Below are 26336 nucleotides of genomic sequence, written 5' to 3'. Positions count from 1 at the left end.
TTGGTATCTAAGAAAGTGCAAGGATGGGGAAGAAAATAAAAGAAATTCAAGACTAAAAAAAATTAGTTTCTTTATTTTTGTTCTTTCAATTAATCTTTTCAGTTTTTTTTTTTTTTTTTCCTGACATGGATTTTGTTTTAAATTGAAATGCTTAGGTGACTTTTTAAATATTTAATTTTATGTATTATGTTAGCCACGTGTTTGCCAATAATGCAAACCTTTTGTCATGTAGATATTTTTTATTAGTAAGTTAATGGTAAGACTAAATTGATTGCAACTTGAAAATAATAAGGACTAAATTGACTGCTATTAAAATGTAGAGACTAAATTGACTGTAACCTCAAAATGTAGGAACCGAAATGGAATTTTCGCCATAAAATTATGCATAAAAAACTAGTTTATAGATTAAATGATAAATAATATTCAATTGACACAAAAATTATCATACAAATTAAAAACATAAAAAATACAAAATTCAACTACAAGATTTTCAAAAAATGTTAATATTTTCCTTAAGAGTCGTGTAGCCAAACTTTGTTGAATGAGTATATTCGTTTAAGGGCCTGGCCGACGTAGGAATAGTCAGACCAAGACGATAATGTGTCACAGGATTTCATTTTTGATTTGTAGTATCTGGTTGAAGAAAGAGCTGAACGGTAGTTATTAATAGTTGATGTAATGTAAGATCACTGTACAACTAGACATGACCCCAGAATGATATGAGTCATATGAACAACAAAACAAGCACAACAACACACACACACGCACACGGAGAGTCAGAGAAACTGAGGAAAAAAGATGAGTTAGTGACAGTGGATGTGAAGACTCTGAAGCTTTAAAAAAGAAAAACAATAAAAGAAATGGTACAAGTTCTTCTTCAGTCATCACCACTACTCCTCCAATGTTGTTCCTCTTCTTCTCCTCCCATTCCGAGGTAATTATCTAACAGTTTTGGCTTTAAAAATTTTCAACTTTCATGCTCTAAACTTATCTTCTTCCTGATTTCTTTGTTAATTTTATACTTTTCTTTTCTGGGTTGTTTTTATTTTTATGTGCTTTGTTCATGTAAGAGAGAAGAGATTGTGAAATTGGATATGAGGAAATTAGAGAAACAGAGAGAATTTGTGAAAATAAGTCAAATTTGATTACAATGAAGATACATAGGTTGAAGGTTGTAAACTCTACACTCTTTATGGTTAGGAATGGTGCAATGTGAAATGGGTAGACATCTTTTTTTGTGAATCTGTTTTAGTAAATGTGGGAAAATGTTTTGGGTATTGATGATCAATACGTATGGACTATGTTTCAATGCTGTTTTGTTTTTTCTTTTTCCCAGTCTCAATTTTTAGGAATTTTGGTGTGGAAACAATTAATGATGGCTGGTGTATCTTCTGATTTTTATGTAAGTGGAATAGGTTGAAGGTAGTTTAGAATTTGGTGGACTAGATTTTGATATCCGGATAGGACTAGGACACAATCAATGGTGACAAGTCAAATGTGACTGATATTTGGAGTGCACCATCTATGAGGCACTTAAAGGTGTGAAGTTTTCACATAAATTTTAGGTGTACACCATGCTTTTACTTGTAATTCCCATGTGACACTGAAGAACTCCAACAGGCCAACCATGATGTTTTCCCATCTTTATGTAGTTCCAAGTACATAATTACATGTATTGTCTATCCACTTTCTGATTCATGAACAATTAGGATATATATACTCTATTCTTTTCCATAAAATTTACAGAAACGACAATATTTTGCTGCCCAAACAGGGCAATGGGAAGAAAAATAAGGTTCAAGTTCTCTTCTGAGCAAACTTTATCAAGTAAGCTTGTGACCAAACATGTATTATCTGGGCTTGCTGCTTCGCTAATATTTCTATCTCGGACAAACCAGGTTAGTAAACAAGATACCGTATGCGCTAGCATTGAATGATTGGAATTTTGATGCAGAGTTCATAACTTTAAATGAAGTCCTATATTTCCTTCACTACTTGGTATGTAATAAGTTGCTATGCACAGAAGATAGGCATAGAGAGAGGGACCAAACTATTGTCATGGGCTCCATATTACAAAGATTATAGGCCAAAATTTACTTATGGTAGCAATAGTTTTTATCCCTTCCCTTCAAATATACTCAAAAGCTTGTTAAAAAGAGATAGTCTGGCTTAACGTTTGGTTTAAGTGCTGATTTTATTGGTATTTTTCTGTACTGTTTTCATATAAACCTTAAAATTTGAAGATGTTCTAGTTGGGTTGATTCTATAATGATAGGGAATCTCATACCAGATTAGATGGGCTAGTGAAGTTGCAAGAGCTAGAGATACAAGATTATTGCAATAAACTAGGCAGATATCTCCATATGATGAACATGATCTGATTCTATATCGGCCTATTTTTCGTGGGCAGGTTATTGCGGCAGATCTATCTTATCACCCCAATATCTGCCAGCTTGCTAGTGCACCAGATGGTACATTAACTCTCCCACTTGTTGAGGGGTCTGATGAAAGAAGTGAGAGGCTAATGATGATAAGAGGTATGACAGCCAAGGATTTCGACCCCATTAGATATTCTGGAAGATGGTTTGAGGTTGCTTCACTCAAACGTGGATTTGCTGGACAAGGTCAAGAAGACTGTCACTGCACTCAGGTATGCTAAGGATAGATATGATAGTGACTTGCATTGAAGACATCTATCTATGGAGATAGTGGTTTGCATGACAAAATTAAGCCTATTTTCTTCCCCACTTTAGTGCACTTTAAATTGGCCCTTCATATCCAAATTTATCGTTGTATGAAAGCATAAAAAACGAGTAAAACAATCTCCAACTTCCTGGTTGACAAAAGAAATGTTGGGCTGTAGCTAGTTCAAGTGGCAACCACTTGTTCGTCCAGTGCAGCTCAGAGATTCATGTTGTGGATGATGCAATAAAAGAGTTATATTGGAATCCAAAATGTGTATATTCTGGTCTCTAAAATATATAGGGATCTTTCTTTGTCCTATCTATAAAAAAAATACTACACTGGTCTTTCAGTCAATGCTTTATGCCTACAAATTTCAGGTGCTAAATATACTTATTTATCAAATTACAGGGTGTATATACGTTTGATATGGAGTCACCCTTTATCCAAGTTGATACCTTTTGTGTTCATGGGGGCCCCAATGGGTATATTACTGGCATTAAGGGAAAGGTTCAGTGCCTTCCAGAGGATAATTTGGAGAAAAATGAAACTGAACTAGAAAAGCAGGAGATGATAAAAGAGAGATGTTATCTTCGTTTTCCGACACTACCATTTATCCCCAAGGAGCCTTATGATGTGATTGCTACTGATTATGACAACTTTGCTCTTGTTTCAGGAGCAAAAGACAGAGGCTTTATTCAGGTAATTATATATTAGGACAAGACAATGTCAAGAGCTTGTTACTTGTTAGTCATGTTTATTTGTCAAGTATCACATTGTTGTCACTTCGTTCATAGTCAGTCGAATCTTTTTTCTAGTTATGAAGGTTATAAGAGTAGTTGATGTAATTTGTAGAGGGAAAACTCTGATGAGAATGTTGAGCAATTTCAACTATTGCCATTGCTATTACTGGACTATGATAACTTTAGAATAGAATTGAGTAGCAAACATGTCAACTTGATGGATCTAATGGATGTAATCAGTAATTTGTTTCAGAACTGTCCATAGGTAATTTGTCTTTCTTTTTGATCATCCAAATTTCAATAAAGTATACTCATTGATTTTAGAGTGTGATCTCATTATATTTATGACCAATATGTTAATAAATGTTGTCGGCATCCGATATTGAAAATCTCCTTATTTTAAGTATATTCTTTGGTATCAATACTTTTCAGATCTACTCAAGGACACCTGACCCTGGACCTGAATTCATTGAGAAGCACAAAACTTATTTGGAAAACTTTGGGTATGATCCAAGTATAATCAAGTATACTCCACAAGACTGTGAAGTAATGTCAAATAGTCAGTTAGCTGCAATGATGTCAATGTCTGGAATGCAACAGGCTCAAACAAACCAATTTCCTGACCTAGAATTGAAGGGCTCTGTTGAATTTAATCCATTTACAAGTGTATTTGATACTTTGAAGAAGCTCCTTGAGCTATATTTTAAGTAGCACTGAGTTCAAACAAATTGTGGTGTTATTTTATACTTTACAGTTTACACAGACAACAGAATACACCAGATTATTTTTCCTATAAATCTTAATTGTTCAATATATTTTCTTGATAAACTGCTTGCATAATACAGACACTTGTACAGTATTGAAATAACGGATTTATGATCAGTTCAATATAAGATTAACTGCTTGCAAAATGCATGTTGCTTTACCTATGGCGGTCGGTGCCAGAAAAATTCAGGCTTTAGTAATGCATGAACTTCTTCAGACCAAAACTGTCCATCAAAACCTGACCTTTTTTAGCAGAACTTTACCTGAAACTTCAATGTCATTTGGTTACATGCACACACACACAGTGGCTCCGTTTCATATTTCATGACTCTAAAATTTATTTCTAAAAATCGTTGCTTTAGGGATTTACTTGAATGTGACAAAATTATTATAAGTTCCACTTTTGGGTCATTAACAATTGCTAATGTCTCCTTGTCTTGTTTGGACATAATTGTTTGAGATCTCATAAAACCAATTAATTAGATTCTATGCCTCTAAAGTAGGAGAAAGTATCTCTTGTTACATCTTTTTACCATCACATGGTATTTACTCATGGCTTGTTACAAGACTACTGACTTGATATGTATTTGACAAGAGTTACTTTCTCCCAAATTAGAGCAACAAATGATTAAAACAAGTCTATTACTTTAATCCAATGTCAAACCATTCAAAGTTCACATGTATATTGTGTGATAGGGGAATAACACAACTTTGACATGATTTAGTTTCATTAGTAGTGGCAGTATTTTAAATGCCATTAGCCTTTTAGAAATGTATAACACCTTCCGAAGGATATTAAATGCTCTTATAAATAAAATCTAAAATTAGGTGATTTTATGGCACTATTAGCTGAGATATTGAAGGATACCAAAATTTATATTTATATAATATAATACTGCATTTAATGTTGCAATGTTCACGTTGAGCCACATCAGCAGCCATGTCATTTCCGTCTTTTTTTTTGAATTTGTCTTACAATTTTAAAATAATTTTTATCAATTTTAAAATACTAATAAATATAAAATAATTCTCAGCCCTATCTCCATCATAAAGCCCACTTCTTATAACTTTAATTCCACCATAAAAGCCCAAATCCAAAACCTTTTCAACCGAAATGCTTTGTGAAACCCTTTGTTTTCACGGTTTCAACTTTCTGTTTTTCCTTTTCTTTTGTTGCACAGTTTCAAATTCCTGTCTTCCCACATTTTATTTCACCATTTCAAATTTAGTTCCTTCCCCTTCCCCACCTTCTGTTCTACGGTTTCACATTTAGTTCACACCAGCGTCTATCTTCCTTCCTTCCTGGCTTCCTCTCCTCACAGTATATAAATACTAACAGAAGTTGCATGATTCAATTGATGTATCTCTAAATCCTAGTTTCTTTTGTGCTCTATTCTTTTGCTTGAAGTTTTTTTTTTTTTTTTTACACATTTTGTTACTATCTGCTATGATGTGGATGATTGTTATGTTAAATTTACTTTCTAAATCATTTTTCTTAGGGTGTTGAAATTTTGAGAGGCCAACCCCATCACCCTCAAAGTGTTCGACCAAATGCTTGAGCCAAACTGAAAAAGGGGCTTTAACTAAAGGGAACTTTCAGTTGTCAGTCAAGTAATAATGGACTAGGAAAGGTAACATGTCATAACATGTTTCTGATTTAAAAAAAAAAAAAAAAATGAGACATGTTTCTCATTTTGACCATCAAATATATGTATATACAAGTTTCTTGCTTATTGTCTTACTTAATTGTGTACTTTTGTTAACTGTATAATGTTATAGATTGATTTAATTCGATATACATCTATTTCTGATTAATTCCATGGTTTTACAAACTGGTACGATCAAAGAACCAGAATAGAGAGTGGTTCTCAGTTTTATGGTTAGACCGAGGTCGAACTGATAGTCAAATTGATAATATCATAAATAAATAATTAATAATAATAAAATATAAATAAATAAATAAATAATTTTATAACTAATCATTTTAACTAAAAAATTAAATTAAATAATAGTAAAACATTAAACCTTAACTTTAATTTATATTTTAGACAGCCAAATTCAAGCCCACTACAAAAAGTATTTTAGTTATTCTTTCATTTTTCAAATAACAAAAAGTCACTGTTGAGTAGCAATATCATCGCCCTCTTGATATTTCTTTCCTACCATTACACGTTGATACTCCACCCACAACATATTTTGAAATCTTACATCCACACCTCGGTTAATTAAAAGCACTGTACTTCTAGTTTCTTCTTTCATTTTTTTCTAATTTTTCATCTCTTTGCCTTCAATACTCTCTCTCTCTCTCTCTCTCTGCACTGTACTTCTAGTTTCTTCTTTCATTTTTTTCTAATTTTTCATCTCTTTGCCTTCAATACTCTCTCTCTCTCTCTCTCGTCAATATGTGTGCATCAGTGCATGTGCAAGTCTGCAAGAGCAACAAGCAAAGCTCTTAAACTGAAGCGGACTTGGTTTGGGCTTCCTCGATTCTTCCTCAATTGTGTCAACTCATAAATAGTAAATTTGATGTTTTTGGTGTCAATGTGGGCGCCTTAGGCTTCACAGCTTTAGACTTGACAGCATCTTCAAAGTCAAAATCTCTCTTCTTCTCGAATTTGAAACAAAATCTCTATCTTTTTTTATTTTTTGTCAAAAACACAGTGGCTGAAGTGTAATGAGCAAAGCAGCTTAAAACCGGTTTGACTGTACTAGTTTCCATTTTTTCTTTTTTTTTTCTTAACTTCCGATTTTTAATAATAACCGGACCAAATAAGATCCGGTTGAATTGGTCGAACTAGCCTATCCGATCTGATTTTTAAAACCACCAGTCGAATCGGCCGATTCGATCTGGTTTTAAAACCAAGGTTAATTCCTTATTTCTCTATTTGTTTAAAGGGATAGTATTTGTAGTTTGTGGGCAAAAAAAAGATATTGAGGCCCCGTTTGGTAGAGTTGTTAAACAACTCATTTTTAGTTTTTAAACAACATTACACACATTTCTACACAATTTTTCATCCACACGTATTTCAAAAAACTATAAATAACATTACTCAAACTCCTCTACCAAACGGGCCCTGAAATTTTGTTAACACAAGTTCTCACTCACTTAAGGTAGCTAAATCAGGTTTGATAATGAGTTTCAAAAAAAAAATATTTATTATTATTTTTTTTCCTTTCAAGAATTCCCTCTACAGGTGAAAAAGATCAATGAAAAGCTGTTTTTTGTTTTGTTTTTGTTTTTCGTTTTTCGTTTTTTGTTTTTTTTTTCCTGAATATAATATACACAAAGAAAAAAAAAGAAAAAAGAAAGAAAGTTGTGCATGTTAGAAACAATCTTTGATTTTTTTTTTTTTTTTTAAATATAAACTTTGTGATTGTAATTGCCATTTTTAAGCCAATTGGGATCTTAGCATATCTGGGTCTCTGGAAAAGATCAACTCCGATGTGTATATTTGTCCCTAGACAGCTTACAAGGGACTAGATGACTTCCCTCTTCCCAGAATCATGGATCACGAAGTACGAGTCACTTCATCAAGAAGTTCAGCTGATCCAGTCTAATAATCCTTTCTTTATCAGAAAAGAAAATGGAGAAGTAGAGACAAGATTCCTGAAGACTCCACTAGAAAAGAAGGATATAACAGTCTTTCCAACCTAGATGACAATGTTGCAGCTCGTACCATATGTTGCTGAAAAAGGTCTTGTAATTAAAGCATTCTGTGAAGATGGAAAACCTTGTTATGAAGGAAAATCATCCTCTGGCCATATATGGTGGGATATTTGTGATTGTGATGAATGCAAAGAATAATCAATTAATGATGATGATCAACTAAGAAGAAGAAAGAAAAAATCTCTCTAGAAAAGCTTGAAAGAAAGATATGAAGCTGGTGATCCTAAAGTAGATCTCTTGGGAGAACCTTCTAGAAAATTTGAATATTATGTCTTTTATCCCAGAACCACAAAATAGAAACCCCAGTCTTCTCCTCCTCCATGCAAAGAACCCTAGCCTAAACAAGATCCTAACCATAAGCCCAAACGTCTATTGGTTCCATATTACCAAAATATCCTCCCTCAATTTCATATTGGGTTTGTGGGAAAGGAGGAGGATGATATTTATGTAATTGAGGGAGGATATTTTGGTAATATGGAATCAATGGAGGTTTGGGCTCATGGTCAGGATCTTGTTTAGGCTTGGGTTCTTTGCGTGGAGGAGGAGAAGACTAGGGTTTCTCTTTTTTGGTTCTGGGATAAAAGACATAATAGTCAAATTTTCCAGAAGGTTCTCCCAAGAGATCTACTTTAGGATCACCAACTTCAAATCTTTCTTTCAAGCTTTTCTGGAGAGATTTTTTCTTTCTTCTTCTCGGTTGATCATCATCATCAATTGATTCTTCTTTGCATTCATCACATTCACAAATATCCCACCATATATGGCCAAAGGATGATTTTCCTTCATAACAAGGTTTTCCATCTTCACAGAATGCTTTAATTACAAGTCCTTTTTCAGCAACATATGGTATGGGCTGCAACATTGCCATCTGGGTTGGAAAGACTGTTATATCATTCTTTTCTGGTGGAGCCTTAAGGAATCTTGTCTCTACTTCTCCATTTTCTTTTCTGATAAAGAAAGGATTATTGGACTGGATCAGCTGAACTGCTTGATGAAGTGACTCGTACTTTGTGATCCATGATTCTGGGAAGAGGGAAGTCATCTGGTCCCTTGTAAGCTGTCTAGGGACAAATGTACACATCGGAGTTAATCCCGGACAACTTGAGTAAGCAATGCATCATCAGTTTGAGCAATTTCTGGGACTGCTACGTCAAAGGCATGATTTTGGAGCTTATAAGCAAGTTGATAATGGAGTGTAGCTGCATAAGTGTCTTGTACTTGAGAAGCTCCAATAATCTGACCTTGAACTTTAAGAGCATCACAAAGATGGGAATCTTTTAAAGGCATATTGAAATTTGGGAATAGTATGACAAAAATAGTTCCAACATTCAGAGTTGTCTAGACAGTACCAATAACTGCATGTTGATACTACAAAAATCTGGAGTCAAGAAGTGCCATTCTAGAGATTGTAGGGAGTCCCTTTCTTCCATGGAAAGTTAGTGCCAACCTTACAGCACCAAAGTGGAGATGAGTATACCCTTGCTTTTGCCATGAGCTAACAAATTCCTTGGGAAGGGAAAGAGTAATGAAGTTTTCACCATCATTAGCTGGAATATTGAACTGGTCAAACTTAGAGGCTTGAACATATTCTTTTACAGTAGAAGGATGAGAAGGACCAATATATTTTTTTATGGCTTTTTTGAAAGAGGATTGGGGTTTATTAAAAATAGTGTAGGGATTTACAATAGGGAAATCAATAATAGGGATTTTACTATCTTCTAGGACATGGGAGGTTTCATATAAATATTCTAGTCTATTTCCTGTAGATTTACGAAAGGAAGGGTCAAAAGGGAATTTGGAGGTATCACTCATTGCAGAAGATGTAGTAGCCATAATAGTTTTCAACTGAAAGAGTTGTTTTCCACACAAAATATAGAGAAAGACACAGAGATTCAACATACAGAAAGACACAAAATATAGAGAAAGACATAGAGATTCAAAGGGGGTGTAAGAAGATTATTATGTAAGTTGGTTGAGAATGTAGAGAGCTACCAATATATACAATATTACTAGAAGGTGTGGAATAGAACAAGATACTATATACAACAAACTCACTGATATTATTAGATCAAAAAGGGTTGTTACATATGACAAGGGAATTTTACATAAGGAGGAAGGAAAGGAGGAGTTCTGAAACTCTAAGGCTTTATATCCCTCCTTCATACACTGGTCTTCTATTTATAGCACCCGGAACTCAAACTACAATTCAACATATTTTACAAGCAATTATTTTACCGACAACACAGTAGAATCATGGGCTTGACAAAGCATCATAATGTCTTCTGGTAGGAGTTGTTGGAAATGATAAAAGCTGAACTTGATAAAAGCTAAGGGCAATGATAACATTTGCTACCATATAGAGGAGTGAATGGTACCGATAGATAAAGATGCAATCTTTGTCCTTTTTTAATTTTTAATTTTTAATTTTTTATTATTATTATTTTTTTTAAGTGTTGAACAAGTAAGGAGATGTTGTTTGTGTGGGGTTTATTAAATATAGTGTGGGGATTTATGTTTCTGTCCACTAGAGTGCTTTCTGGCAATGATAAAAGTTGCTACCATACAGAGGAGTTCTTTGCATGGAGGAGGAGAAGACTGGGGTTTCTGTTCTTGAAGAAGAACCCCCCATAATGGGATTCAACCCATACAGAATCAAACAATTTCATTAATTAGCACCGTTTCCAAACTATTTAGTAAACTAACATCTCGAGCTCATTGGACTTGATTTTGGTGTAGTAATTTGAGTTCTAGGGACTGGATTTCAATGACTAGAACTCATGTTTTAAAGACTCAAGTTCCATAAAGAGATTTCAAACCAAAAAACCAAAAAGAACAAATTAGAAAAACCAAATCACGAACAACAAATCAGAAATACATGATCAGAAAAACCAAATCACGAACAACAAATCAGAAAACCCAAATCGAAAAACCACGAAGAAGTTCCATGAACCCAAATCGAACCTAGGAGTGACGGTGAAGGTTGGAGGAGGCAGCGATGGTTAAGCTCCAGGCGAAGTAACCCACAGTTTGGACTGAACCCAGGCGAGCAACCCCACGATTTGGACTGAACCCAAACAACAGCCTCTACTCTCTGAACCCAGACATTGGGTTTTATACATTTTTCTGAATCTTTGATTTGGTCCATAAAGAAAGAAAAATGAAGGAAGAAGAAGAACTCGCAGAACGCAGAAAAATGAAGGAAGAAGAAGGATTCACAGAACGCAAAAATCATCTTTCTTAGGCTCGAGTTCTCAAAGAAATCGAGTCTTTTAGGGTCGAGTTCTAAGAGCAAAATCGATTTCGTTAGACTCGAGATGTTAGTTTCCTAAATAGTTTGGAAACATTGCTAACTAACGAAATTGTTTGAGAATTGGTGTTATTTTCCAAATTTTCCCTCTAGGTCTCCTTTGCTTCAACTATTGTTGTAGGTTCTTGATTTATTTTTGACGAATCTTTCTTCCACTATTTGATTTTCATAAATTCCTCCACTATGGAATTTGAAAGGTTGCTTAATGCTTTGTAAGTGCACTTTGATTCATTGTTTATTTTTTTGCTCACAATTTAAATGTGGTTGTTGGTTTTTGAACAACTTATATAGTTAGTATTTGTTTTGGTATTCTTAAATTATTGCTTATGGTTATGATTCTGTTGTGGTTGTGTTTTGTATATGGATTTTTCCTTAATTAAATTTATGTGGCTATTTAATTGATTGGTAGATTGGTTTAGAATTGATATTGTTTCAATGATGTCCAGTGGTTACTTGACTTATTAGTTAAATTTAGGATGTTGCTAGCTAACTGTCATGTAAGCCAAATTTAAGTTTAATATTATAATTTTCCTCTACAATTCAAAGATGCTGCACAGTAAATATATGTAAGTCTAATTTGTAGACTTTGTCCAATCCTCTAATGTCTTAATTATTCAAAAGAGGGTAAGCCAAATACGTCTGTCAGGAATGGTTCTTTACTTAATTTTATATGTTGTTATAGTGATTTTACTCTTAAGTTTTAGAATTTTTAGACAAATTTTGCAGCAGGTGTTTTTGGTCAATAACCAATATAGGTTTGGATGTGGAGAAGAAAATAAATGGATTTAATGCTGTGTGTTAGGGTAATAAACAAGGATAAGGTTTAATTGGAGTTATAGGCTGAGGTTGCTACAATTGCAATCTAAAATTTGTAGGTCTCGGATTAAGGGAAATCACACATGTTTTGAGATATTAAATGGGGATAGAATTAGGCATGGTGAGGGAAAGTTGTAGGTATTGTTATGGAGAGGTGTTGAGACTGAATAGCTAGCTAGTATATTGATAAAGTTTAGGCTGCGTCATTTATATGGTAGGGGTGGGGGATGAATCAGATTAATTTATAACATCAATATATATCAAAAGGAATGTTATAAGCTATAGTTGTTGAGATAACCTTGAATGATAAATCTCTGCACAATTTCTAATTGGGCTTGAAAAACAATATTGAATGATAACTATTTAGAGAACTTTGAAGAATGCTAAGGCTAATGATGATTGCTAAGACATAAAGATCATGGGCAGTGCAAACATTGAAGCAATGGAAGCCATCACTGATGATAGAATCAATTTGATTATTGTGAACTATAATAAATGTGTCCTAAGAGAAAGGGAGAGTGAGAATGAGAGGAGGAATATGAGAAGAATGTGAGGGGGGTCATTTAAGGCATATGGGTCTTGGAAAGTGCTGGTGTGGACTAAATTCTATGGGGCAAAAGATCACTTTGGACCTGTTATGATACTACAGTTTGCATGTTATGCTAAGCGACAAGTTTTATATGTGATTTTTGTTTTGAAGAACATGATGATGAATTGTCGTTTATCTGTTTTCCTTTTGAGCATAGTTGCTATAGTAGACATAAATTAATCAATAAGTTTCAAGATATAAAACTTCTGAACTTGTGATTGGTGCATAAGAGAAGCAATGTTAGTGGTAGCTTTACATGAATTTGATATTTCTCCGATCACAACCTTTTACCTTAGCAAAGTGTGAAAAAGATTGTATCCTTAACATTGTTTAATTTGACAACTTTTCAGGTGCATGACATTATCTTTTGAATATTACATTCGATAGCTTCCTCATGCATCACACGGATTAGCGACTAGTTCTAATAAAGTTTTAATTTGGAGACTCGTGTTTGTCTATCAGAGGTGGCAATTGGTTGGGTTGGCTAGATTGGATGAGTTTCGAATTAGATCATAAATAAGTTAAGTATATAATTACAAAATTTCCCATTTATCTATCTGTTACCAATTTAAATATATAGTATATAAACCTTACCCAACCCATTTAATCTCATAGATTCAGATTTTAGTGGTAATAATTTGTAAACCTAAAATTGGGATACCTCAGTAATTTTACGAAACCAATGAGATACAATCATAAAGAAAGTATTGGAAATATAGATTTATCCCACACTTTTTCCAGAACCAAACAAGGCCCTGTTAGATTAATTCTCGATACACTTTCAATTTTTCACTTTTCAACTTCATTTCCACTTTCTCCTTTGTTGAGCCACTCTCTTTTAGTATTTGTATTTTTCTCAAGTTTTTTATACACTTTTGATTTCTAATGTCCAAAGTTTTTTCCATTGACCACGTTAACCCTCACCATTAAACTCATGAGTACATTAGGCTCCTCCTCCTAGGCCAATTATGTAATTTTAGTAATTGGATAATTTTCTTTTTTCATTTCCATTGAAGATCTAGGCATCGAAAGTATGAGAGTTTTGTTGTTATTTTCGATTTTATGTACAAGTCATTGGAGTTGAAGGTGAAGTGGTTGAAGGAGGAGAGGGAGATTTTATTGTTCTGATGAAGGATTGAAGATAATGCCACCAAGCTCCGCCTTCAAGGCCGCATTGAGGGAAGTGCCACCAAGTTCCACCCAAATCTCTCCGAGTATGATTTAATTGTAAAATCACTAAGGGACTATTTTGATTTGGTTGTAAATATGTAAATATACAAATTTAGATCAACAAAATTCTCTCATTCTGGTTCAAAATTATCAATCTCTTGTTATAAATTTTTTTTTAAAAAAATTGTCAATCTCCTATGTTTAGATCTGTATATGTTGGATTTCATGAGTTTTATTTATTTAGTTATTTAATTTTTTTTAAATCTAATATTAGCATAGGTGAAAAAAGAAGATGGGTATCCAACTAATTTACCCATTAATACCCATGGGCACCCAATAAATCTTTACCTATTTAACCAATTTTTCCTTAATTTGGTGGTTAAGATTTACTTAGAATATAGGCGGATCATGGACAGGTTAATGGGTTTTGGTTCATTTTTGCCACCCTAATGAAGGTGAATGTCCACCCCTTATAGTCAAACATATCATCAAATTGTAACAAATGATGCATCACACACAAACCTATTTATAGCAAGTAGATTGAGTTTAAGAAGATAGAATTTAACACCAATACGTAAATTCATTTTATACTTTATACACCAAAAATTATTTGCTATGAAATTACACATAGATGAATGACATAGCATCCTTAGCAGTACTCACAAAAAATCATGGAGTCTAAGATTAAGAAGTAGTTGAATTAGTGGCCAATAGGACTGTGATCCAAGTCCCATAGTCCATGAAGCCAATTTTCCTAAATTTTGGGTAGAAGATCTTTGGGTATTAAGGGGGGTGTTTGGTACACCCATTCAAACACACATTTTCAGTTTTAAACAACATTACACGTATTTCTATATACTTTTTCACCCAAACGTATTTTCACACATGTTTTCAAACAATAAAACACATGTTTTTAAACATATCTACCAAACACCCCCTAAATTACTACCAATACCAACTAATATTTAAAGTATTTCCAATCTGTCACAGACACGGGAGATTCTTTTAGGACTAGGGATACCTTCACGAAGCCATGCAAGTGAATGTAATGTCACATGAACGGTAGTTAATAGTGGATGTGGATATAATGCAAGATCACTGTACAGCTAGACATGTGACCCCAGAAAGATATGAGTCATATGAACCGACAAAACAAGCACCACAACAACACACACACACGGAGAGGCAGAGAAACTGAGGAAAAAATGAGTTTGTGACAGTAGATGTTGAAGACTCTGAAGCTTTAAAAAAGAAAAACAATAAAAGAAATGGTACAAGTTCTTCTTCAGTCATCACCACTACTCCTCCAATGTTGTTCCTCTTCTTCTCCCATTCCGAGGTAATCATCCAACAGTTTTGGCTTTAAAAAATTGCAACTTTCATGCTCTAAACTTATCTTCTTCCTGATTTCTTTGTTAATTTTATACTTTTCTTTTCTGGGTTGTTTTTATTTTTATGTGCTTTGTTCATGTAAGAGAGAAGAGATTGTGAAATTGGATATGAGGAAATTAGAGAAACAGAGAGAATTTGTGAAAATAAGTCAAATTTGATTACAATGAAGATACATAGGTTGAAGGTTGTAAACTCTACACTCTTTATGGTTAGGAATGGTGCAATGTAAAATGGGTAGACATCTTTTTTTGTGAATCCGTTTTAGTAAATGTGGGAAAATGTTTTGGGTATTGATGATCAATACGTATGGACTGTGTTTCAATGCTGTTTTGTTTTTTCTTTTTCCCAGTCTCAATTTTTAGGAATTTTGGTGTGGAAACAATTAATGATGGCTGGTGAATCTTCTGATTTTTATGTAAGTGGAATAGGTTGAAGGTAGTTTAGAATTTGGTGGACTAGATTTTGATATCTGGGTAGGACTAAGACACAATCAATGGTGACAAGTCAAATGTGATTGATATCTGGAGTGCACCATCTATGTGGCACTTAAAGGTGTGAAGTTTTCACATAAATTTTGGGTGTACTCCATACTTTTACTTGTAATTCCCATGTGACACTGAAGAACTCCAACAGGCCAACCATGATGTTTTCCCATCTTTATGTAGTTCCAAGTACATAATTACATGTATTGTCTCTCCACTTTCTGATTCATGAACAATTAGGATATATATACTCTATTTCTTTTCCATAAAATTTACAGAAACGACAATATTTTGCTGCCCAAACAGGGCAACGGGAGGAAAAACAATGTTCAAGTTCTCTCCTGAGCCAACTTTATCAAGTAAGCTTGTGACCAAACATGTACTATCTGGGCTTGCTGCTTCACTAATATTTCTATCTCAGACAAACCAGGTTAGTAAACAAGATACTGTATGAGCTAGCATTGAATGATTGGAATTTTGATGCAGAGTTCCTAACTTAAGTCCTATATTTCCTTCACTACTTGGTATGTAATAAGTTGCTATGCACAGAAGAGAGGCATAGAGAGAGGGACCAAACTATTGTCATGGGCTCCATATTACAAAGATTATAGGCCAAAATTTACTTATGGTAACAATAGTTTTTCTCCCTTCCCTTCCAAATATACTCAGAAGCTTGTTAAAAAGAGATAGCCTGGCTTCAAGTTTGGTTTAAGTGCTGATTTTATTGGTATTTTTCTGTACTGTTTTCATATAAACCTTAAAATTTGAAGATGTTCTAGTTGGGTTGATTCTATAATGATAGGGAATCTCATACCAAATTAGATGGGCTAGTGAAGTTGCAAGAGCTAGAGATACAAGATTATTGCAATAAACTAGGCAGATATCTCCATATGATGAACATGATCTGATTCTATATCAGCCTATTTTTCGTGGGCAGGTTATTGCGGCAGATCTATCTTATCACCCCAATATCTGCCAGCTTGCTAGTGCACCAGATGGTATATTAACTCTCCCACTTGTTGAGGGGTCTGATGAAAGAAGTGGGAGGCTAATGATGATGAGAGGTATGACAGCCAAGGATTTCGACCCCATTAGATATTCTGGAAGATGGTTTGAGGTTGCTTCACTCAAACGTGGATTTGCTGGACAAGGTCAAGAAGACTGTCACTGCACTCAGGTATGCTAAGGATATATATGATAGTGACTTGCATTGAAGACATCTATCTATCGAGATAGTGGTTTGCAAGCCTATTTTCTTCCCCACTTTAGTGCATTTTAAATTGGCCCTTCATATCTAAATTTATCATTGTATGAAAGCATAAAAGACGTGTAAAACAATCTCCAACTTCCTGGTTGACAAAAGAAATGTTGGGCTGTAGCTAGTTCAAGTGGCAACCACTTGTTCGTCCAGTGCAGCTCAGGGATTCATGTTGTGGATGATGCAATAAAAGAGTTATATTGGAATCCAAAATGTGTATCTATATTTTGGTCTCTAAAATATATAGGGATCTTTCTTTGTCCTATTTATAAAACTAAAAAAAAAAAAAAAAAAAAAAAAAATACAACACTAGTCTTTCAGTCAATACTTTATGCCTACAAAGTTCAGGTGCTAAATATACTTATTTATCAAATTACAGGGTGTATATACATTTGATATGGAGTCACCCTTTATCCAAGTTGATACCTTTTGTGTTCATGGGGGCCCCAATGGGTATATTACTGGCATCAGGGGAAATGTTCAATGCCTTCCAGAGGATGATTTGGAGAAAAATGAAACTGAACTAGAAAAGCAGGAGATGATAAAAGAGAAATGTTATCTTCGTTTTCCAACACTACCATTTATCCCCAAGGAGCCTTATGATGTGATTGCTACTGATTATGACAACTTTGCTCTTGTTTCAGGAGCAAAAGACAGAGGCTTTATTCAGGTAATTATATATTAGGACAAGACAATGTCAAGAACTTGTTAGTCATGTTTATTTGTCAAGTATCGCATTGTTGTCACTTCGTTCATAGTCAGTCGAATCTTTTTTCTAGTTACGAAGGTTATAAGAGTAGTTGATGTAAATTTGTAGAGGGAAAACTCTGATGAGAATGTTGAGCAATTTCAACTATTGCCATTGCTATTACTAGACTATGATAACTTTAGAATAGAATTGAGTAGCAAACATGTCAACTTGATGTATTCTAATGGATGTAATCAGTAATTTGTTTCAGAACTGTCCATAGGTAATTTGTCTTTCTTTTTGATCATCCAAATTTCAATAAAGTATACTCATTGATTTTAGAGTGTGATCTCATAATATTTATGACCAATATGTTAATAAATGTTGTTGGTATCCAATATTGAAAATCTCCTTATTTAAAGTATATTCTTTGGTATCAATATTTTTCAGATCTACTCGAGGACACCTGACCCTGGACCTGAATTCATTGAGAAGTACAAAACTTATTTGGAAAACTTTGGGTATGATCCAAGTAAAATCAAGGATACTCCACAAGACTGTGAAGTAATGTCAAATGGTCAGTTAGCTGCAATGATGTCAATGCCTAGAATGCAACAGGCTCTAACAAACCAATTTCCTGACCTAGAATTGAAGGGCTCTGTTGAATTTAATCCATTTACAAGTGTATTTGATACTTTGAAGAAGCTCCTTGAGCTATATTTTAAGTAGTACTGAGTTCAAACAAATTGTGGTGTTCTTTTATACTTTTACACAGACAACAGAATACACCAGATTATTTTTCCTGTAAATCTTAATTATCCAATATATTTTCTTGATAACTGCTTGCAAAATACAGGCACTTGTACAGTATTGAAAGAACGGATTTTTGATCAGTTCAATATAAGATTAACTGCTTGCAAAATGCATGTTGCTTTACCTATGGAGGTCGGTGCCAGAAAAACTCAGGCTTTAGTAATGCATGAACTTCCTCAGACCAAAACTGTCCATCAAAACCTGACATTTTTTTAGCAGAACCTTACCTGAAACTTCAATGTCATGTGGTTACATGCCACACACAGTGGCTCCGTTTCATATTTCATGACTAAAATTTATTTCTAAAAATCGTTGCTTTAGGGATTTACCTGAACGTGACAAAATTATTATAAGTTCCACTTTTGGGTTATTAACAATTGCTAATGTCTCCTTGTCTTGTTTGGACATAGTTGTTTGAGATCTCATAAAACCAATTAATTAGATTCTATGCCTCTAAAGTAGGAGAAAGTATCTCTTGTCACATCTTTTTACCATCACATGGTATTTACTCATGGCTTGTTACAAGACTACTGACTTGATATGTATTTAACAAGAGTTACTTTCTCCCAAATTAGAGCAACAAATGATTAAAACAAGTCTATTACTTTAATCCAATATCAAACCATTCAAAGTTCACATGTATATTGTGTGATAGGGATAACACAACTTTGACATGATTTAGTTTCATTAGTAGTGGCAGTATTTTAAATACCATTAGCCTTTTAGAAATGTATTACACCTTCCGAAGGATATATAAATGCTCTTATAAATAAAATCTAAAATTAGGTAATTTCATGGCACTATTAGATGAGATATTGAAGGATACCAAAATTTATATTTATATATAATACTAAAAGCTAAAGCGTCGCATTTAATGTTGCTACATTCACGTTGAGCCACATTAGCAGCCATGTCATTTCCATCTTCTTTTTTGAATTTGTCCTACAATTTTAAAATTGTTTTTATCAATTTTAAAATACTAATAAATATAAAATAATTCTCAGCTCTATCTCCACCATAAATCTCACTTCTTATAACTTTAATTCCACCATAAAAGCCCAAATTCAAAACCTTTTCAACCGAAACCCTTTGTGAAACCCTTTGTTTTCATGGTTTCAACTTTCTGTTTTTCCTTTTCTTTTGTTGCACGGTTTCAAATTCCTGTCTCCCCACATTTTGTTTCACCATTTCAAATTTAGTTCCTTCCCCTTCCCCACCTTCGATTCTACGTTTCACATTTAGTTCACACTAGCCTCTATCTTCCTTCCTTACTGGCTTTCTCTCCTCACAGTATATAAATACTAACAGAAGCTGCATGATTCAATTGATGTATCTCTAAATCCTAGTTTCTTTTGTGCTCTATTCTTTTGCTTGATGTTTTTTTTTTTTCTTTTTACACATTTTGTTACTGTTTGTTGTGATGTGGATGATTGTTATGTTGAATTTACTTTCTAAATCATTTTTCTTAGGGTGTTGAAATTTTGAGAGGCCAACCCCATCATCCTCAAAGTGTTCTACCAAATGCTTGAGCCAAACTGAAAAAGGGGCTTTAACTAAAGGAACTTTCAGTTGTTAGTCAAGTAATAATGGACTAGGAAAGGTAACATGTCATAACATGTTTCTGATATATATATATATATATATATTTTAAATGAGACATGTTTCTCATTTTGATCATCAAATATATATATATATATATATATACAAGTTTCTTGCTTATTGTCTTACTTAATTGTGTATTTTTGTTAACCGTATAATGTTATAGATTGATTTAATTTGATATACATCTATTTTTGATTAATTCCATGGTTTTAAATGCCGGTACGATCAAAGAACCAGAATAGAGAGTGGTTCTCGGTTTTATGGTCGAACCGATAGTCAAACTGATAATATCATAAATAATTAATTAATAATTATAAAATATAAATAAATAAATAATTTTATAACTAATCATTTTAACTAAAAAATTAAATTAAATAATAGTAAAACATTAAACCTTAACTTTAATTTATATACTAGCCGCAAACCCGCGCGTTGCGCGTGATAATTATTTTTATGGAGGTTTTATTAAAAAAAAATTTACAATTTAAACTAATCTAATAATGAGTAATGTATTTCATAATTATATTTTCATTTATTATAGGAACAATCATAAATGTAATATAGGAACAATCCAAAACACCAAAAAAATGTAAACTAAAAAAAAAAAAAAAACTTAACAATGATTAATTGAACCAATATTAGGATAAAATTTTGTTTTTGACAATCTATTAAGGTTATTTTCTTTGTAGAAATTATAATTTCGGCCACCCAAAACATATTATCAAATAAACAATTATTAGCAAAATCTAAGAATTAAATTTCTATACATGCATTGTTGTAAAATAATAATAATAAAAAAAATAAAATTGCAAAAGTTAAAATTTGTCACCTATCCGATTATTTTCGTTTGGCTAACATTTGCTTTTCTTTAAATAAATGGCATTATAGAGTACTTTTAATACAACTATTAAGAGTACTTTATCCACCACAAATGATTAGAAAATAAACAGAAATTAGTAAAGTCTCATAGTTTAACATCTAAATTGAGCACAATAAAAAATCATGCTATGTAACAGAATAAATACCAAATTATCCAAATCATGCTATGTAATAGAATAATATTATATTTTTATATGCTATATTTAATTCTTTAGAACGCAATAGGATAACATTTAACAATCAAAGAGAATAAAAATATTAAAAATAACAACAACAATTTAAAAAACTAAACTAAATCACAATTTAAAAAACTAAACTAAATCTCATTAACCAAAAATAGAGTTTTAAAAAATATAAAAACTTATCAACTTAAAGTAGAGATGCAAGAAAAATAAAAAAATCACCAAAAAATTTAGAGAGAGAGAGAGAGAGAGAGAGAGAGAGAGAGAGAGGGAACCTTTTTTTCTGTGAGGGAAAACTATGCATAGAATAGAAGAGATAGTGAAAAATTTATAGTAAGAGGATATGAATAAGAAGAGACAAAAATAAAGGAAGATGAAGGGAAAAAGGAAGAATGATATTAATGTAGAGGGTAGTGAGGAGATGAAAAGGAAAGGGAGGGAGAAAGATTGAAGAAGTAGTGGGGAGATGAAATGGTAAGGGAGAGAGAAAGGTTGGAGAAGTGTAAATATTAAAAAATAAATGTTAAAAACAATTATAAGAAAGTTAAAAAAAAAAAAAAAAAAAAAAAAAAAACCCTAAAGCTTGAAAGGCTTCAACGTTGTTGTTGTTGTTGTTGTTTTTTTTTTTTTTTTTTTTTTTCTTTTTTTTTTTTTAAGCTGAAAAGGCTCACACAAAATCCTAAACCTGAACTGAAAAGACTTTGGGTTGGGCTTGATAGTGGAACTAATTTAATAAGAGGTGAGCTGGATTAATCATATAAATTTATTATAGGGTGATAGTGGAAGTAAATAAATAAGTAGTGGGCTGAATTTATTATATGGTGATAGTGGAAGTAAATAAATAAGTAATGAGCTGCATTTATAGGGCTGAAAATTGTAAAAACCATTTTAAAATTGTAGGACAAATTATATTTTAAAATAGAAAAGAAAAAAAGGAATGACGTGGCAGCTGATGTGGTGCAACGTGAGAGCAGCAGCATTAAACGCTACGCTTCAGCTTTTAGTAATATATAGATTAGACAGTCAAATTCAAGCCCACTACAAAAAGTATTTTAGTTATTCTTTCATTTTTCAAATAACAAAAAGTCATTGGTGATTAGCAATATCATTGCCCTCTTAATATTTCTTTCCCACTGCATATCCTACCATTACACGTTGATACTCCACCCACCACATATTTTGAAATCTTACATCCACACCTCAGTTAATTAAAGGCATAAAACCCATTTTCATCCCTACATTTTCACGCGATTCCCACTTTGGTCCCTAACTTTTTTTTTCACCGCTTTTATTTCCTATCCTGAAAAACGCTTATCATTTTCGTCCTTCCCGTTACATTAGAAAGGGAACTTGCACAGCTGGCAAACGGCTTAAGTTAAGAACATTAAAATAATGCCACATAAACCACGTGGCTTTCCACATCAGCATCTAAATTATAAAAAAAAAAAAAATTAAAAACAGAAATAAAAACCAAAAATTACATTAATTGAGATCTAAGTGTGTCTTGAACAAGAACACAAATTTAGATCTAAGAACACAAAATTAATGGAGGTTTGGGCTCATGGTTAGGATCTTGTTTAGGCTTGGGTTTTTTGCATGGAGGAGGATAAGACTGGGGTTTTTGTTTTTTGGTTTTGGGATAAAAGACATAATAGTCAAATTTTCCAGAAGGTTCTCCCAAGAGATCTACTTCAGGATCACCAGCTTCATATCTTTCTTTCAAGCTTTTCTGGAGAGATTTTTTGTTTCTTCTTCTCGGTTGATCATCATCATCAATTGATTCTTCTTTGCATTCATCACAATCACAAATATCCCACCATATATGGCCAAAGGATGATTTTCCTTCATAACAAGGTTTTCCATCTTCACAGAATGCTTTAATTACAAGACCTTTTTTAGCAACATATGGTACGAGCTGCAACATTGCCATTTGGGTTAGAAAGACTGTTATATCCTTCTTTTTTGGTGGAGCCTTCAAGAATCTTGTCTCTATTTCTCCATTTTCTTTTCTAATAAAGAAAGGATTATTGGACTGGATCGGCTGAACTGCTTGATGAAGTGAATCGTACTTCGTGATCCATGATTCTAGGAAGAGGGAAGTCATCTGGTCCCTTGTAAGTTGTCTAGGGACAAATGTACACATCAGAGTTAATCCCGGATCAACTTGAATAAGCAATGCATCATCAGTTTGAGCAATTTCTGGGACTTCTACGTCAAAAGCATGATTTTGGGGCCTATAAGCAAGCTGATAATGGAGTGTAGTTGCATAAGTGTCTTGCACTTGAGAAGCTCCAGTAATCTGAACTTGAACTTTAAGAGCATCACAAAAATGGAGATCTTTTAAAGGCATATTGAAATTTGGGAATAGTGTGACAAAAACAGTTCCAACATTCAGAGTTGTCTGGATAGTACCAATAATTGCATGTTGATACTCCAAAAAGCTGGAGTTAAGAAGTGCCATTCTAGAGACTGCAGGGTGTCCCTTTCTTCGATGGAAATTTAATGCCAACTTTACAGCACTAAAGTGGAGATGAGTATACCCTTGCTTTTGCCATGAGCTAACAAATTCCCTGGGAAGGGAAAGAGTAATGAAGTTTTCACCATCATTGGCTGGAATATTGAACTAGTCAAACTTAGAGGCTTGAACATATTATTTTACAATAGAAGGATGAGAAGGACCAATATATTTTTTTATGGTTTTTTTGAAAGAGGATTGGGGTTTATTAAATATAGTGTAGGGATTTACAATAGGGAAATCAGTAATAGGGATTTTACTTTCTTCTGGGACATGGGAGATTTCATATAAATATTCTAGTCTATTTCCTGTAGATTTACGAAGGGAAGGATCAAAAGGGAATTTAGAGGTATCACTCACTGCAGAAGATGTAGTAGCCATAATAGTTTTCAACTGAAAGAGTTGTTTTCCACACAAAATATAGAGAAAGACACAGAGATTCAAAGGGGGTGTAAGAAGATTATTATGGAAGTTGGTTGAGAATGTAGAGAGCTAACAATATATACAATATTACTGGAAGGTGTGGAATAGAACAAGATACTATATACAACAAACTCACTGATATTATTAGATTGAAAAAGATTGTTACATATGACATGAGAATTTTACATAAGGAGGAAGGAAAGGAGTTCTGAAACTCTAAGGCTCTATATCCCTCCTTCATACACTGGTCTTCTATTTATAGCACCCAAAACTCAAACTACAATTCAACATATTTAACAAGCAATTATTTTGCCGACAACACAGTAGAATGCATGGGCTTGACAAAGCATCATAATGTCTTCTGGTAGAAGTTGTTCAAAATGATAAAAGCTGAACTTGATAAAAGCTAAGGGCAATGATAAAAGTTGCTACCATACAGAGGAGTGAATGGTACCAATAGATAAAGATGCAATCTTCGTCCTTTTTTAATTTTTTTAAGTGTTGAACAAGTAAGGAGATGTTGTTTGTGTGGGGTTTATTAAATATAGTGTAGGGATTTACATTTCTATCCACTTGAGTGCTTTCTGGCAATGATAAAAGTTGCTACCATACATAGGAGTTCTTTGCATGGAGGAGGAGAAGACTGGGGATTCAACCCATATAGAATCAAACAATTTCGTTAGTTAGCACCGTTTCCAAATTATTTAGGAAACTAACATCTCGAGCTCATTGGACTTGATTTTGGTGTAGTAAATTGAGTTCTAGGGACTCGATTTCAATCACTAGAACTCAAGTTTTAAAGACTCGAGTTCCATAAAGAGGTTTCAAACCAAAAAACCATGAAGAACAAATTAGAAAAACCAAATCACAAACAACAAATCAGAAATACATGATTAGAAAAACCAAATCACGAACAACAAATCAGAAAACCCAAATTGAAAAACCACAAAGAAGTTCCATGAACCCAAATAAAACCCAGGAGCGACGACGAAGGTTTGAGGAGGTAGCAGCAGCGAAGCTCCAGGCGAAGCAACCCACGATTTGTATTGAACCCAGACAACAACCTCTGCTCTCTGAACTCGGACATTGGGTTTTATGCATTTTTCTGAATCTTTGATCTGGTCCTTCAAGAAAGAAAAATGAAGTAAGAAGAAGAACTCGCAGATCGAAGAAAAATAAAGGAAGAAGAAGGATTTGCAGAACGCAAAAACCGTCTTTCTTAGGCTCAAGTTCTCAAAGAAATTGAGTCAGTTAGGGTCGAGTTCTAAGAGCAAAATCGATTTCCTTAGACTCGAGATGTTAGTTTCCTAAATAGTTTGGAAACATTGCTAACTAACGAAATTGTTTGAGAATTGGCGTTATTTTCCAATTTTTCCCTCTAGGTTTCCTTTGCTTCAACCATTGTTGTAGGTTCTTGATTTATTTTTGACGAATCTTTCTTCCACTATTTGATTTTCATAAATTCCTCCACTATGGAATTTGAGAGGTTTCTTAATGTTTTGTAGGTGCACTTTGATTCATTGTTTATTTTTTTGCTCACAATTTAAATGTGGTTGTTGGTTTTTGAACAACTTATACGGTTAGTATTTGTTTTGGTATTCTTAAATTATTGCTTATGGTTATGATTCTGTTGTGGTTGTGTTTTGTATATGGATTTTTCTTTAATTAAATTTGTATGGCTATTTAATTGATTGGTAGATTGTTTTAGAATTGATATTGTTTCAATGATGTCTAGTGGTTATTTGACTTATTAGTTAAATTTAGGATGTTGCTAGTTAACTGTCATGTAAGCCAAATTTAAGTTTAATATTATAATTTTCCTCTACAATTCAAAGGTGTTGCACAGTAAATATATCTAAGCCTAATTTGTAGACTTTGTCCAATCCTCTAATGTCTTCATTATTCAAAAAAGGGTAAGCCAAATGCGTCTCTCAGGAATGGTTCTTTACTTAATTTTTTATGTTGTTATAGTGATTTTACTCTTAAGTTTTAGAATTTTTAGACAAATTTTGCAGCAGGTGTTTTGGGTCAATAACCAATATAGGTTTGGATGTGGAGAAGAAAATAGATGGATTTAATGCTATGTGTTAGGGTAATAAACAAGGATAAGGTTTAATTGGAGTTATAGGTTAAGGTTGCTACATTTGCAATCTAAAAATTGCAGGTCTCAGGTTAAGGGAAATCACACATGTTTATAGATATTAAATGGGGATAGAATTAGGTATGGTGAGGGAAAGTAGTAGGTTTTGGGTACGGAGAGGCATTGAGACTAAATAGGTAGCTGGTATATTGATAAAGTTTAGGCTGCTTCATTTATATGGTAGGGGTGGGGGATGAACTAGATTAATTTATAACTTCAATAT

The 26336-nt window shown here is 33.3% G+C and overlaps 1 protein-coding gene across 9 annotated transcripts; it reads left to right on the top strand.

Moving 5' to 3' along the window:
* The first annotated feature begins 660 nt into the window (after nt 1-660).
* Nucleotides 661-18382, top strand: LOC126694678 (chloroplastic lipocalin). 9 transcript variants are annotated; one of them, XM_050391063.1, is made up of 6 exons: nt 670-934; nt 1775-1898; nt 2411-2650; nt 3094-3384; nt 3858-3885; nt 18038-18382. In XM_050391063.1, exons 1-6 carry the CDS (start codon nt 861-863, stop codon nt 18286-18288), a joined length of 1008 nt encoding a protein of 335 aa, XP_050247020.1. In that variant the 5' UTR covers nt 670-860; the 3' UTR covers nt 18289-18382. The 9 variants fall into 9 exon arrangements, with proteins under 9 accessions (XP_050247016.1, XP_050247022.1, XP_050247019.1 ...); XM_050391059.1 differs by lacking the exons at nt 1775-1898; nt 2411-2650; nt 3094-3384; nt 3858-3885 and adding exons at nt 15920-16043; nt 16533-16790; nt 17251-17541 and having other exon boundaries at nt 661-934; nt 18010-18382; XM_050391062.1 differs by lacking the exons at nt 1775-1898; nt 2411-2650; nt 3094-3384; nt 3858-3885 and adding exons at nt 15920-16043; nt 16551-16790; nt 17251-17541 and having other exon boundaries at nt 667-934; nt 18010-18382.
* Nucleotides 18383-26336: the final 7954 nt, after the last annotated feature.

The sequence above is a fragment of the Quercus robur genome, chromosome 8 (genome assembly GCF_932294415.1).
Source record: "Quercus robur chromosome 8, dhQueRobu3.1, whole genome shotgun sequence".
NCBI classification, from domain to species: domain Eukaryota; kingdom Viridiplantae; phylum Streptophyta; class Magnoliopsida; order Fagales; family Fagaceae; genus Quercus; species Quercus robur.
The sequence above is the reverse complement of the archived record's forward strand: the minus strand, read 5'-3'. Positions and strand labels throughout refer to the sequence as shown.